The 12,652-nt window shown below is 47.4% G+C and overlaps 1 protein-coding gene across 11 annotated transcripts in view; it reads left to right on the top strand.

Moving 5' to 3' along the window:
* The first annotated feature begins 4,270 nt into the window (after positions 1-4,270).
* MTMR10 (myotubularin related protein 10) overlaps positions 4,271-12,652 on the top strand; it is a 52,989-nt gene continuing 44,607 nt past the window's right edge. For 4 of the 11 annotated variants that reach the window (XM_016927855.4, XM_016927858.3, XM_016927856.3 and 1 more), the window contains exons 1-2: positions 4,461-4,728; positions 5,340-5,400. In XM_016927855.4, the coding sequence (XP_016783344.1) occupies positions 4,669-4,728; positions 5,340-5,400 (121 nt within the window). In that variant the 5' untranslated portion in view covers positions 4,461-4,668. Of the gene's footprint in view, positions 4,729-5,339; positions 5,401-12,652 lie in introns of all 11 variants that reach the window. The other 7 variants (XM_063794064.1, XM_009440710.5, XM_003318047.7 and 4 more) reach the window with 6 other exon arrangements.

Below are 12,652 nucleotides of genomic sequence, written 5' to 3'. Positions count from 1 at the left end.
ACCTCTGCCCTGCCGCCCCATCCGGGATGTGAGGAGTGTCTCTGCCCGGCCGCCCTGTCTGAGAAGTGAGGAGACCCTCTGCCTGGCAACCACCCCGTCTGAGAAGTGAGGAGCCCCTCCGCCCGGCAGCCACCCCGTCTGAGAAGTGAGGAGCGTCCTCCCTCCTCGTCCGGGAGGGAGGTGGGGGGGTCAGCCCCCCGCCCGGCCAGCCGCCCCGTCCGGGAGGTGAGGGGGCGCCTCTGCCCGGCCGCCCCTACCGGGAAGTGAGGAGCCCCTCTGCCCGGCCAGCCGCTCTGTCTGGGAGGGAGGTGGGGGGGTCAGCCCCCGGCCCGGCCAGCCGCCCCGTCCGGGAGGGAGGTGGGGGGGTTAGCCCCCCGCCTGGCCAGCCGCCCCGTCCGGGAGGTGAGGGGCGCCTCTGCCCGGCCGCCCCTTCTGGGAAGTGAGGAGCCCCTCTGCCCGGCCAGCCGCTCTGTCCAGGAGGGAGGTGGGGGGGTCAGCCCCCCGCCCGGCCAGCCGCCCCGTCCGGGCGGGAGGTGGGGGGGTCAGCCCCCCGCCCGGCCAGCCGCCCCGTCCGGGAGGGAGGTGGGGGGGTCAGCCCCCCGCCCGGCCAGCCGCCCTGTCCGGGAGGTGAGGGGCGCCTCTGCCCGGCCGCCCCTACTGGGAAGTGAGGAGCCCCTCTGCCCGGCCAGCCGCCCTGTCCGGGAGGGAGGTGGGGGGGTCAGCCCCCCGCCGGGCCAGCCGCCCCGTCGGGGAAGTGAGGGGCGCCTCTGCCCGGCCGCCCCTACTGGGAAGTGAGGAGCCCCTCTGCCCGGCCAGCCGCCCTGTCCGGGAGGGAGGTGGGGGGTCAGCCCCCCGCCCGGCCAGCCGCCCCGTCCGGGAGGTGAGGGGCGCTTCTGCCCGGCCGCCCCTACTGGGAAGTGAGGAGCTCCTCTGCCCGGCCACCACCCCATCTGGGAGGTGTACTCAACAGCTCATTGAGAACGGGCCATGAAGACAATGGCGGTTTTGTGGAATAGAAAGGGGGGAAAGGTGGGGAAAAAATTGAGAAATCGGATGGTTGCTGTGTCTGTGTAGAAAGAGGTAGACATGGGAGACTTTTCATTTTGTTCTGTACTAAGAAAAATTCTTCTGCCTTGGGATCCTGTTGATCTGTGACCTTACCCCCAACCCTGTGCTCTCTGAAACATGTGCTGTATCCACTCAGGGCTGAATGGATTAAGGGCGGTGCAAGATGTGCTTTGTTAAACAGATGCTTGAAGGCAGCATGTTCGTTAAGAGTCATCACCACTCCCTAATCTCAAGTACCCAGGGACACAAACACTGCGGAAGGCCGCAGGGTCCTCTGCCTAGGAAAACCAGAGAACTTTGTTCACTTGTTTATCTGCTGACCTTCCCTCCACTATTGTCCTGTGACCCTGCCAAATCCCCCTCTGCGAGAAACACCCAAGAATGATCAATAAAAAAGAAAAAAAAAAAAAAGACCACATACTCAAGCCATGGCCTCATTTTGCAGACATTATGTATAACCACTTCTAACTACTTCCCCTGCTACCACCATCACCTTCTCTTATCTGGACTGTTATAACAGGCCCCAACTGGTCTTCCAAAGGCCACCCTGCTGCACACTACAGCAGTCAAAATGATTATTTTAAAACACAAGTCAGATCACAGCACTCTTACCTCAAAACCTTATAAAATCTTCTCAATTTTGGGGGCCTCTGTGATCTGGCCTGTGTTTCCCTCTGCCCTCCTCCCTGACTGCATTAGGCTGCTTTAGCCACACTGGCCTCAAACACCCCTCGAAGGCGCTCACCTCAAGGCATTTGCACGGCTAATCTTCTCTGTCCCAAATGCTCTTCCTCCTCATGTGTACTTGGCCTGTTCCCTCACTCCTTTTGTCTCTGCTCAAATGTCCTATACTCAGAAAGTCCTTCCCTGACCATATCCAACTCCCCACTGAAAAATGGAACCGCCTTTCTCTCACTATGTTTTATTTTTCTTCACAGCACTCATTACCACCTGACATGCTATATATTAATTTTTTATCTTTCTACCAAGAATGAAAATGCCATGAAAGTAGAAACTTTGTCTTAGTGTCCGGAATAGTGCTTGGCACAATGTTAGTACTCAATACAAATTCATGAGTTCACTGAATGAGTGCTGAATGAATATATAAAGTTCCTAGCAACTGATCAGTATCCAAGAAATGTTAGCTTTATTTTTTCTTGATAGGGAAAAGGAAGTGATCTTTAGAGAATGCTACCATTCCCAATGATAGAAGATCCAATAATGGAAACAGAGGTGTAGTCAGAAAAATGGGTGACGGGAGGCCGAGTCCAGCAGTTCACCTGAGGTAAGGAGTTTGAGACCAGCCTGGCCAACATGGTGAAACCCCGTCTCTACTAAAAAACGCAAAAATTAGCCAGGCGTGGTGATGGACACCTGTAATCGCAGCTACTTGGGAGGCTGAGGCAGGAGACTCACTTGAACCCGGGAGGCGGAGGTTGCAATGAGCCGTGATTGCGCCACTGCAGTCCAGCCTGGGTGACAGAGCAAGACTCCGCCTCAAAAAAACCAAAACAAAACAAACAACAAACAAAAACAAAAATGGGTGAAGCAGGACAAAATAGTGACATTAGAGCCAAAAGCAGGGGGTAGGCAATAACACCAAACATACAGCGTAGTCAAGGGCATCAGGGTCTGAGAAGAGGTTATAAAACTATTTCTACGGACTGAATTGTGTTCCTCCAAAATGCTAATGTTGAAACCCTAACCCCTGGTATGGCTATATTGGGAGATTTTAGGAGGTAATTAAAGTTAAATAAGGTAATAAGAGTGGGGCTCTAATCTGATAGGATTAGCGTCCTTACAAGAAGAGACATCAAGAGATCCCAGAGAGCATGTTATATACCCTCCCCACACTGTGTGAGGACATGGTGAGATGGCAGCCATCTGCAAATCCGGCAGAGAGCCCTCACCTGTCTGCCTGCCACAAGTCAGGCAGATCCCTACCTTGCCAACACCTGGATCTTGGACTTCCTATACTCCAGAATTGTGAGAAATTAATGTCTGCTCTTTAAGCCATCAACCTGTGGTATTTTGTTATGGCAGCCTGAGCAGACTAATACAACCAGATATCTGGGAAATGCCATAAAATTTAGTGTTAAGACAATAATAAATCTGGAAATAGAGTTTTTCCACTTTCCAGTTGTATGGTCACATATTAGAGTTGCAGATCCTAAGAAAACCTGTACAGAAAAACCCAAATCACAGAGTCATTTAAGTGTAAAGAAAAAGCCAATTATTGCTTAAAGAGTATTTGTAGAAAATATCCGTTGAATATAGAAGAATAACAGCATATTCATAAAAATTTTTTAAAAAGTGTGCACGACAGTGATTTTAACACTTCTAATCCAATGGAACTAACATTTTAAAGTACAATTATGGCCAGGCACGGTGCCTCATGCCCATAGTCCCGGCTACCTGAGAGGCTGAGGCACGTGGATCACTTGAGCCCAGGAGGTGGAGGCAGCAGTGAGCCCTGATCATGCCACTGCACTTCAGCCCAGGTGATGGTGTGAGACCCTGACTCTAAAAAATACAATTATGGTTACGGTTCTTGGGCAGAGTGGAATTCAAACAGGTTAACCTGAAAGATCAGTAGGGTTCTAAATCCAGGATAAATTATTTTCAGAAAAAGAATAACTTTTTGAATCTTTATTTAAATTGTTAAATGTTCCTGTGAGTAACACTCATCAGCGTGATTGTGACTGGTATGGCTGCATGGAAGCTTCCCTGTGGCATTAATCATAAAATGCTGGATTGGGGTTTGAATCTTCAAGGTATAAGAAGGACCTAGTCTCAAGTAATAGATTCACCAAAATGTAACACCACTAGCCCCCTCCCACCAAAATCTGCTCCAGTCAGAATTACCGTAAGAGCTCAGAAGTGACCTGTGCTTGGCGGCACCGGCCCACTTTCCCAGTGCCGGTTCCTCGCATCCTGGGCGCAGACGGGGTGACCGCCTGACCCCTGGACCCGAGTCACCTTTCCCTGCCCTGGGCTCCTCCTTGAGAGCTTCAAAACAATGCTCGCCCAGGCCGGAGGGCGAAGTCGGCCCATGTGTAAGTCAAGGGAACTGTCCCAGGACTGCAGCCCGGCCAGAAGACGCCCCGCGCCGCCGTCCCAGGCAGCCACCGCTGCCGCCGTGGCCCCCGCAGGCCGCCGTAGGCCCCCGCGGGCCGCCTGACCCCTGCGGGCCGCCATAGAAGGACCCTCCGGAGGCCGCGCTCTTGAGATGGCCGTCGGGCTACGCTCCCCGCGGCGCCCCGGCTGAGGGCCCGCCAGCGGGCACCTGGCGGCACCGCTGCGTTCCGGTACTAGCACGGGACACGGTCCGGGAGCGGCGGGCCGCGGCCCTGCGCGCGCCGTCTCTCGGGGCGGGGCACCGGGCCCCTTCCGGGGATGGGCCCCGGCGCCCGCGTCGGCCTGGCTGTGCCCGGCCCCTCCCCGCTCGGGCGGGCGCTGCGCCGTGTCCCCGCCCGTCAGTCCGCCCGGCTCGGCTGGCCGCAGAAAGGGCCTGGGCGGCCGCACTGAGAGCTTTACGCCCGGAGGCGTCGGCGCTGCCGCTGGCCCGCGACGGGAACGGGGCGAAAAGGCGGCGGCACCATGTTCTCTCTCAAGCCGCCCAAACCCACCTTCAGGTCCTACCTCCTGCCACCGCCCCAGGTAAACAACCCCTCCCCGCGAGCGCCCGACTCTCCTCTGCGCTTCCGTGGAGCCTCCAGGCCGACCCCCGGGAACTGGAGGACCCCAGGAGGCTGCGCGCGTCTCCCTGCCCACAGCAGCGCGGCTGCTTGATTCCCGGCGCCGCGAAATGCGCCTTCTCGGGAGCCCCCACTGGCTCGGCGAAAACTTGTAAAACTCTTCTGCAGCCATTCTCTGCCCGAAGTTCTGTCGTCCGTAGTTTTGCCGAGTGTTGAGACCCAGGGGAGCCTTGGGAGCTGGGGTTTTCTTTAGTTTCCAACCCATCGACCCTCCCTCTTATGACCGCCGGCATGATTGCAGCGCTTGGGGTCACTGGTCGAGGCGGTTACCCGTCTGTCATAAATGTGAACACCTGGAAGCGACACTGGCAGTTTAAACATTTTTTATTATCAGGCTTCCAAGTCGATAATGAGCAGATCTTAAAAACAGCTCGGTTAATATGTGAAAGAATTTAAATGGGGGGGGCTGTGTGTCTTTCGTATGTGTCATCACTTAGAAAACAACATTTGCTGTAGCATTTTACGGAGGGTGGGGGGATTGAGATTTTGATTTATTTTGCTAATGTATTTCAGACTGACGATAAGATCAATTCGGAACCGAAGATTAAAAAACTGGAGCCAGTCCTTTTGCCAGGTAAACATTAGTTAGGATTCTAACAGATACTTTAGCAACGTATTTTGGTTTAAGATTATTCTGCCGACTAGTATCATCTGGTTAACTTCCCTTCTCTCATTAAACTTTCTCCAGTTAAAAGTCTAGTGACTGAGAGGAGAAAAAGGAACTGTCAAGAATGTCATTACCTCATTTCCTTTTTTGTCTCCCGAATTTCTTTTTGAAAAGATGTATATGTTTAATTGCTTGGGTAGTAAAAGTACTCTTTGCTGACGTGTTTGCCACTTATTGCATTAATGATTAATAAATCATTTTAATGCATTTTGATAGTATAAAAAGACGCCTTTATTATATGTGTGTCTCTACACCAATAACAGAGCTTAGTGAACTTTGAATTACTTGCTTGGCAATTGTTTTTTGAAGTTGTCAGCTGTATTTGCAAATTTGCTTGTTTCAGTTTAGAACCAGGCTTTTCCCAGCAGAGACACTTAATTGACATTTGGGGCCAGATAATTCATAGTTGGACGGGCAGGCTGTCCTGTGTATAGCAGCAAAGATGGCCTCCACCCACTAGATGCCAGTAGTAGTACCCTCATCCCCCACCACCTAGTTGCGACCTAGTTGCCACACCAAAATGCCACCAGTCATTGCCAATTTTTTTTTTGTCCCCCACCTCTGGGGGACAAAAATCTCACAGTTGAGAATCACTGCTTTAGAACAAAATTTGCTATAGGTGACCTTAGAGATGGAAGTAGGGATTGGTGGTAGAAAGGGGTTTGTTTTAGAGCATACAGAATATTGGTATGGTATTTTGAATTGTATAACAATTGTATAATAATTAGGAAAAGTCAGTTGTTTAATGCGATTATTAGGGGAAGTAGCCAGATACTTGGAAAGCCTGTTTTAAACCTGAAATCGGCCGGGCACGGTGGCTCATGCCTGTAATCCCAGCACTTTGGGAGGCCGAGACGGGTGGATCACGTGGTCAAGAGACCGAGACCATCCTGGCTAACACGGTGAAACCCCGTCTCTACTAAAAATACAAAAAAAATTAGCCAGGCTTGGTGGTAGGCGCCTGTAGTCCCAGCTACTCGGGAGGCTGAGGCAGGAGAATGGCATGAACTCGGGAGGCGGAGCTTGCAGTGAGCCGAGATCCTGCCACTGCACTCCAGCCTGGGCGGCAGAGTGAGACTCCGTCTCAAAAAAAAAAAAAAAACCTGAAATCAAATACTAGTTTGTGTGGCTACTATCAGCATTGTAAAATCTGACTCATTACTTAAAGCCAAATCGGTAAAATAATTAGAATTTTGTAGGTAAAAATTGAACAAATGTGGAAACTTTAAAATTTTAAATATTATATAGGGACAAAATATTAAAAACACCAAACTTTGGTTCCATATGAAAGTTTAAAAAGTGTTTTTTAAACTTTACTATGAGAGTCATAAATATTTTCCCTTGATTTTGTTAGTGCTTTTCACTCAACAGTGTGTACTAATTAATCATTTGTACTTTTCCTCAGAGTGAACAGTAGAATTACTAAGTAACCCTTGCTCCCTGTGGGCTCTGTTTTAGTCTTAGTCACTCTGAGCATTTAAAATGCAGGGACGAGGAAACAGTATTCATCTTGAATGAGTGCCTATGAGCTATTGAACTTTGACTTCGTTTACTCTGAACAGGCCTGGTTCTTAGGCTTTGATTCCTGCACTCTGCATACTATGATTTCACACTCAGAAACAACATGGTCTTAGCTGTAAATGTCAGTGCTTGCTTTTTAATTTTTTTAAAATTTTTTTAAATTTTTTTTTTTTTTTGAGACAGAGTCTCACTCTTACCTGGGCTGGAGTGCAGTGGCGCGATCTCGGCTCACTGCAACCTCTGCCTCCCAGGTTCAAGCGATTCTCCTGCCTCTGTCTCCCAAGTAGCTGGGATTACAGGAGCCCACCACCACACCTGGCTAATTTTTCGTATTTTTAGTAGAAATGGGGTTTCTCCATGTTGGCCAGGCTGGTCTTGAACTCCTGCCTTGGCCTCCCAAAGTGCTGGGATTACAGGCGTGAGCCACTGCGCCTGGCCGCTTTTTTAAAATTAGCTTTTAAATTTAAGATATATGCTAAGAAAAGGTGTTACTAAGTATGCATAAACTTGAAGAACTTTCTCACTGAGGGTTATCAATTCTATAAAATTGCTAAAAGTCAGAGTTTTCTGGGGAAATTGTAAACCCAGTTTCTGACTGTGCTTTTCTTGTCCCAGAAATGGCGGCTAAATCTGAATTATTTTTAGAGAAATTCTAAAAGAGCTGTAACACTAAGTCTGAACCTTTTAGTTGCCCATTAAGGAATTCTCTGACCTGTGTTAATTTTTATTGCATTGGCGGCCAAATCATAGCTGACATCTGTACATGCATACATGACGGCTCTATCACCCAGCATTCTGTTTGTACCTGACTTATCCTTACCCAACATTTAGCCGGTCCTGAATTAGGATGTCTTTTACCCCCTTCCTCTCCCCTTCTGTTCTTACCCTCTCATTCTGGCCTTCCTGCACCCATCCTGGCTGTGTTCTGTCTGGCTGCCCTGTTGTGGTCTCTGTTTCCTGCTTTACCTCGCCTGTCACATCTCTCACTGCTACCATTTGCTCTTTGTTGGCCTGCAGCCTACTACTCTACCCATGAAATCTGGAAGACAAGTGGAAAGTTACCGAAGTGTTGGTGATCTAAAGACCTAGACTAGGCTAGAGCTTTTACTAAGAGGGAGTGAATAATATAGTTCTTGCTTTTGTGACTATCAGAATCAATAGAAAACCTGGCCACATCACCTGTGGCTATATACAGGGATGCAGAAGTTATTGTTCAACATGGACACAGGGAGGGGAACATCACACACCGGGGCCTGTCGGGGGGGTTGGGGGTGGGGGATGAGGGAAGGGAGAGCATTAGGACAAATACCTAATGTGTGCGGGGCTTGAAATTCCCGGCGTCATCCCTAGATGACGGGGTTGATGGGTGCAGCAAGCCAGCATGGCACGTATATACCTATGTAACAAACCTGCACATTCTGCACATGTATCCCAGAACTTAAAAAAAATAAAAAAGAAGTAATTGTTAGAGATATGGTATTGCATGCTTTGCTTTGGCATAATGCCTTGGGTCCAAGGGTATCCTACTTCAGTTGCCCAAAGTTTGAACTTCTAATTCAATAAGCAGATGAAAATTAGAACACAAAATGAGTTGTTTATTTGTGTGCTGTCACCGTGTGCACTGTTGGAACTTAAGCCTAATTTCAAAATGATCCTCATCTTTTATTAAGTAAAGAAAACAGAAGAAAATGACTAGTAATTTAATTTAGATTGTGGTTTATGTTAGTAATTTTCAGCTTTCCTGATACATGAAACTCTGAGATGGGTATTGTGCCTACTTCAACTTTGTGGTCTTGATGTCTCACAAAGTGCCAGGAATGTGGTAGACACTGAGATGTTTACTGAGGGACTGAACGAAAGGACCTGTCAGACCACCTGGCTTAAACTGTTACCTTACCCAGGCACACACACAGACTAACTTTCAGATTTAGGAGTAAAGGGAAGACTGTGTTATTTTATGCCAGACATTTCAAGAGATTTATGTCTGAGCCTGGAATTGAAATAGAGTACTCTGCCAAAGTAGTCAGCTTTTGTGTAGGCTTTCTCTTTATCTTCCTCTCATTATGTGAATTTCATTCTTTCAGTGATTATATTGTATATGTGTAAAATCACTCCAATACTTGAAAACTGAGTTTGACTTTTAAAGTGTGTGTGTGTATATATGTTTGTGTTCCAGTATATATTTGTTAAGAGCATGTAATGCCAGACTCTGTCCTGTTTAGCTGCTGGACTGGTGGATCGGTTCAGTGAGGATGTGAGTATCTCCTGGGTGCCAGGTCTGTCCTGGATAGCGAGAATGCTGGAGGTGTCGTGTGCCTGTATCGCAGAAAGGCCTGGGGTGAGCCCTAAGCTGCCTGTTGACAAGGTAGAAGACTGTGACCTGGATCACTGGTACCCAGATTCCAGCCAGGGCCTGGTATCAGATTTGGATGAAGTTTTTACCAGCCCTTGGTCAAAATGAGAAAATTAAGAAAAGTGCAGCTTTCTTTAATAAAGATAAATTTATTTGATTTAAAAGATTGTCTTTTATTCTGAGATTATGTTCTTCTAACTTACTTGGAATAGATACTTTTTTTGTTAAATGTTGGTGATAATAGCTGTAGCTTTAAAAAAGTTTTTAAGTTAACAAAATTAAAAAGTTAAAAACTCTTTATTGGTCCTTTAAATTAGTTTTGCACTATACCTGGTTTGGAATCTAAACTAGAACCTACTAGATGAGATTATTATAATACTATAGATACAATTTTGTGAGCACTCACACAGAGAACATTAATTATTTTGTCTGCCTAGGAGTACTGCCATTTTTTTGTTTGTGTTTTGAGACAGGGTCTCGCTCTGTCACCCAGTTTGGACTGTAGTGGTGTGATCACGGCTTACTGCAGCTTCAACCTCCTGGGCTCGAGTGATCCTCACAGCTCAGCCTCCCAAGTAGCTAGGACTACAGATGTGCGCCACCACACCTGGCTAATTTTTGTATTTTTTGTGGAGATGGGGTCCAACTATATTGCCCAGGCTGGTTTCGAACTCCTGGGCTCAAGCAATTGGCTCACCTTGGCCTCCCAAAGTGTTGGGATTACAGCCGTGAGCCAGCACACCCAGCCCCCTTCCACCATCCTCTGAAAAATGCATCCTCCCTCTTTTGACAAATTATCCTTTCCTAACTGACTCCACCCAACCTTGGGTTCCAGTGTGGCCAGCAAGGTTAATAACCCACCCTGGACTGCAAGCATGAACACAGGTCTGCCTCTGGATGTTGTTAGGTTGGTACTAAGGGAAGAGGTCCTCTTTGGTAATGCTGCAAGTGGCCACAGTTCCAGAAGAATCTGTTCAAAAGAGTGAAGAACCCCAAGGGAGTGTACTAATGTGTGTTGAAGTCCCTGGGTTTCATTGTCCTTGCAGTCCAGGTGACACAAAAGCCTTGTATTCTTCTTTTTGCTAAGCTATTACCAGGCATGTTTCTGAACATACTTTGAACGAGGATCCTTAACTAATATAGCTTGCAGATTAATCCTCATAACAGTCTTGTCAGCTAGGATACCACTTTATCGCCATTTGACAGATGTGAAAACTATAGTTTGCTGAGGTTAAGTAACTTGCCCAGTGTCACACAGCTAGCAAGGCAGAGCCACAGTTCTCTGTCCGGCTCCCAGGCTGTGCCACTAACTGCTAAGCAGCACAGCCCACCTGGCTGCACTGGTGACACTAGGGTACAGATTTATGCTTTGGAACTGTTGGGGAGTAGATTGGATGTCAGCCTAGAGGGAGTTCTCTAGTGAAGTAAAAAGAGCTCTGTCCTTGTCTTTGCCCTTTTCACAACAGTGACAGATTTTGACCCAGCGTGCAGAAGAACTTTCAGAGAATTTCAGCTGCCAGAAAATGGAATGTCTTAGGGAGGTAGTGGACTTCCTGTTGCTGGCTGTGCCGAAGCGCAGTCTGGTGAAATGCCAGCAGCTTTGTATTGAGGATGTAAGATTTGCAGTGAGTGGGGCTTGATGGCCTTTGCTCTCTTCTCACCCCAGGGCATGCTCTTTTTTAAGGGAGAAGAGTTGAAATGCCAAGACTAACGATAATGAATTTGTTCTGCAGGTATTGAGTGTGTGCTTGATGCAGTTTGGCAGAAGGGTAAAATGCTGAGGAGATGGGATCCTGTTCTTAGACAGTTTCAGTTCACTGGGGAGATGCTTCAGTAGAGGAGAGAAAACGTAGTAAGAGCTCAGAGGAAGGTCACCTAAGCCAGATTTGGGGTAGGGCAGGGGTGGCAAGAAAGATCTCTGGAAACAAATGCTTGTGCTCTGAATCTTGAGTGCCCGTTGAGCCTGGGCCCCTGTGCTGAGGCTGTGCGTCAGCTCAGTTCTTTCCCTGTTCCCATCCACAGTGCTCACAGCACTTTAATTCTTGAGATTAACTATTAGATAATGAATGCAGTGATTGTCAGAGTCTTTTGTAATCGGATCAGAAAAGCATACAACCATGGGCCATCTGGGAAATGAAAATAGCCATTGTTGTATAGATGTCTTGTTTATTTTTTACAAGCTCACTGGCCCGTACTGTTCTTGTTTTCTGTCTCACCATACGTCTTATTTCCTCAGTTGGGTTGTGAATTCCTTAAAGGCAAAGACTTTATCTTTCAAGTGTTTTATGTAATTCCTTTTTGTAGGTAGGCTTCATAAATGATTGTAGACTGATTTTTGTAGTATTTTATTTGTGAATGCATTGTTCTTGAAAGACCAAAGGACTTGTAACACACCCTCAGAACAGTGAACAGTGTAACTGTACTATCTTAGCATTAGCTTTATACCTTACCCGTAGAGCCTTAGGAATGTTTGGAGCTGTCCATTCCTTAGGCTTCTGCTGCAGTACCTTAGGCCAGCAGTTTCTTACCCCTCCAAACTCCTCACTATCGTTGTCAGTACCGTTCATGAACCTCCATAAATAAAATCCTACTTAAGCAGGATGAAATCCAAATTCTTTAACCTTGTAATTTGCTAACACTGTACTTCACTGACTTCATTTCTCAGTATTTCCCAATATTGATATTTGCTTCAATCATGCCGGTTCCTTGGTCTCTTCCAGATGCCTTATTCCTTATTTAGGACCTTGTTACTGTTATTATCACACATTCTCTACTATCTCAATGCTCTTCTTCCTTCAAGATTTCATTCTACAATTTTTCCTGAGATTGGCACTATACCCTTCCTCCTGCCCCATCCTGTCCTGAGTGCTACTCACTGGATATGGTACTTGCTTTTTTATATTGTGTGTTAGTACCAGCATTAAAGATTTGTGTTTATCTTCCACATAGTTTCAATTTCCTGTAATAACTTTTGAGCCACTTTAATTCCTGAATTTACCTAAAGCTAGGGTGACCAGCTTGTCCCAGTTTGCTTGAGACTGTCCTGGTTTTAGTGCTAAAAATACCACATCCCAGGGAAACCCCTCTGTCCCAGACAAACTGGGGCAGTCACCCTACTGTTAAAAGCCCAAGTTAAGTTATGCTTTTGGCCTCTACACATCCCACAGGTTAATTAGCCACGTGTGCCGTGAGACTTTGCCTTAAACTGTGTTCCAACCTAAAATGTATGGGAAACATTATTTCTGTCCATCAAACGTGATGAATTTCTAAATGTATAAGGTGTTA

Source organism: Pan troglodytes, chromosome 16, assembly GCF_028858775.2.
Source record: "Pan troglodytes isolate AG18354 chromosome 16, NHGRI_mPanTro3-v2.0_pri, whole genome shotgun sequence".
NCBI classification, from domain to species: Eukaryota; Metazoa; Chordata; class Mammalia; order Primates; family Hominidae; genus Pan; species Pan troglodytes.
This window is presented reverse-complemented; position numbering and strand designations above follow the sequence as displayed.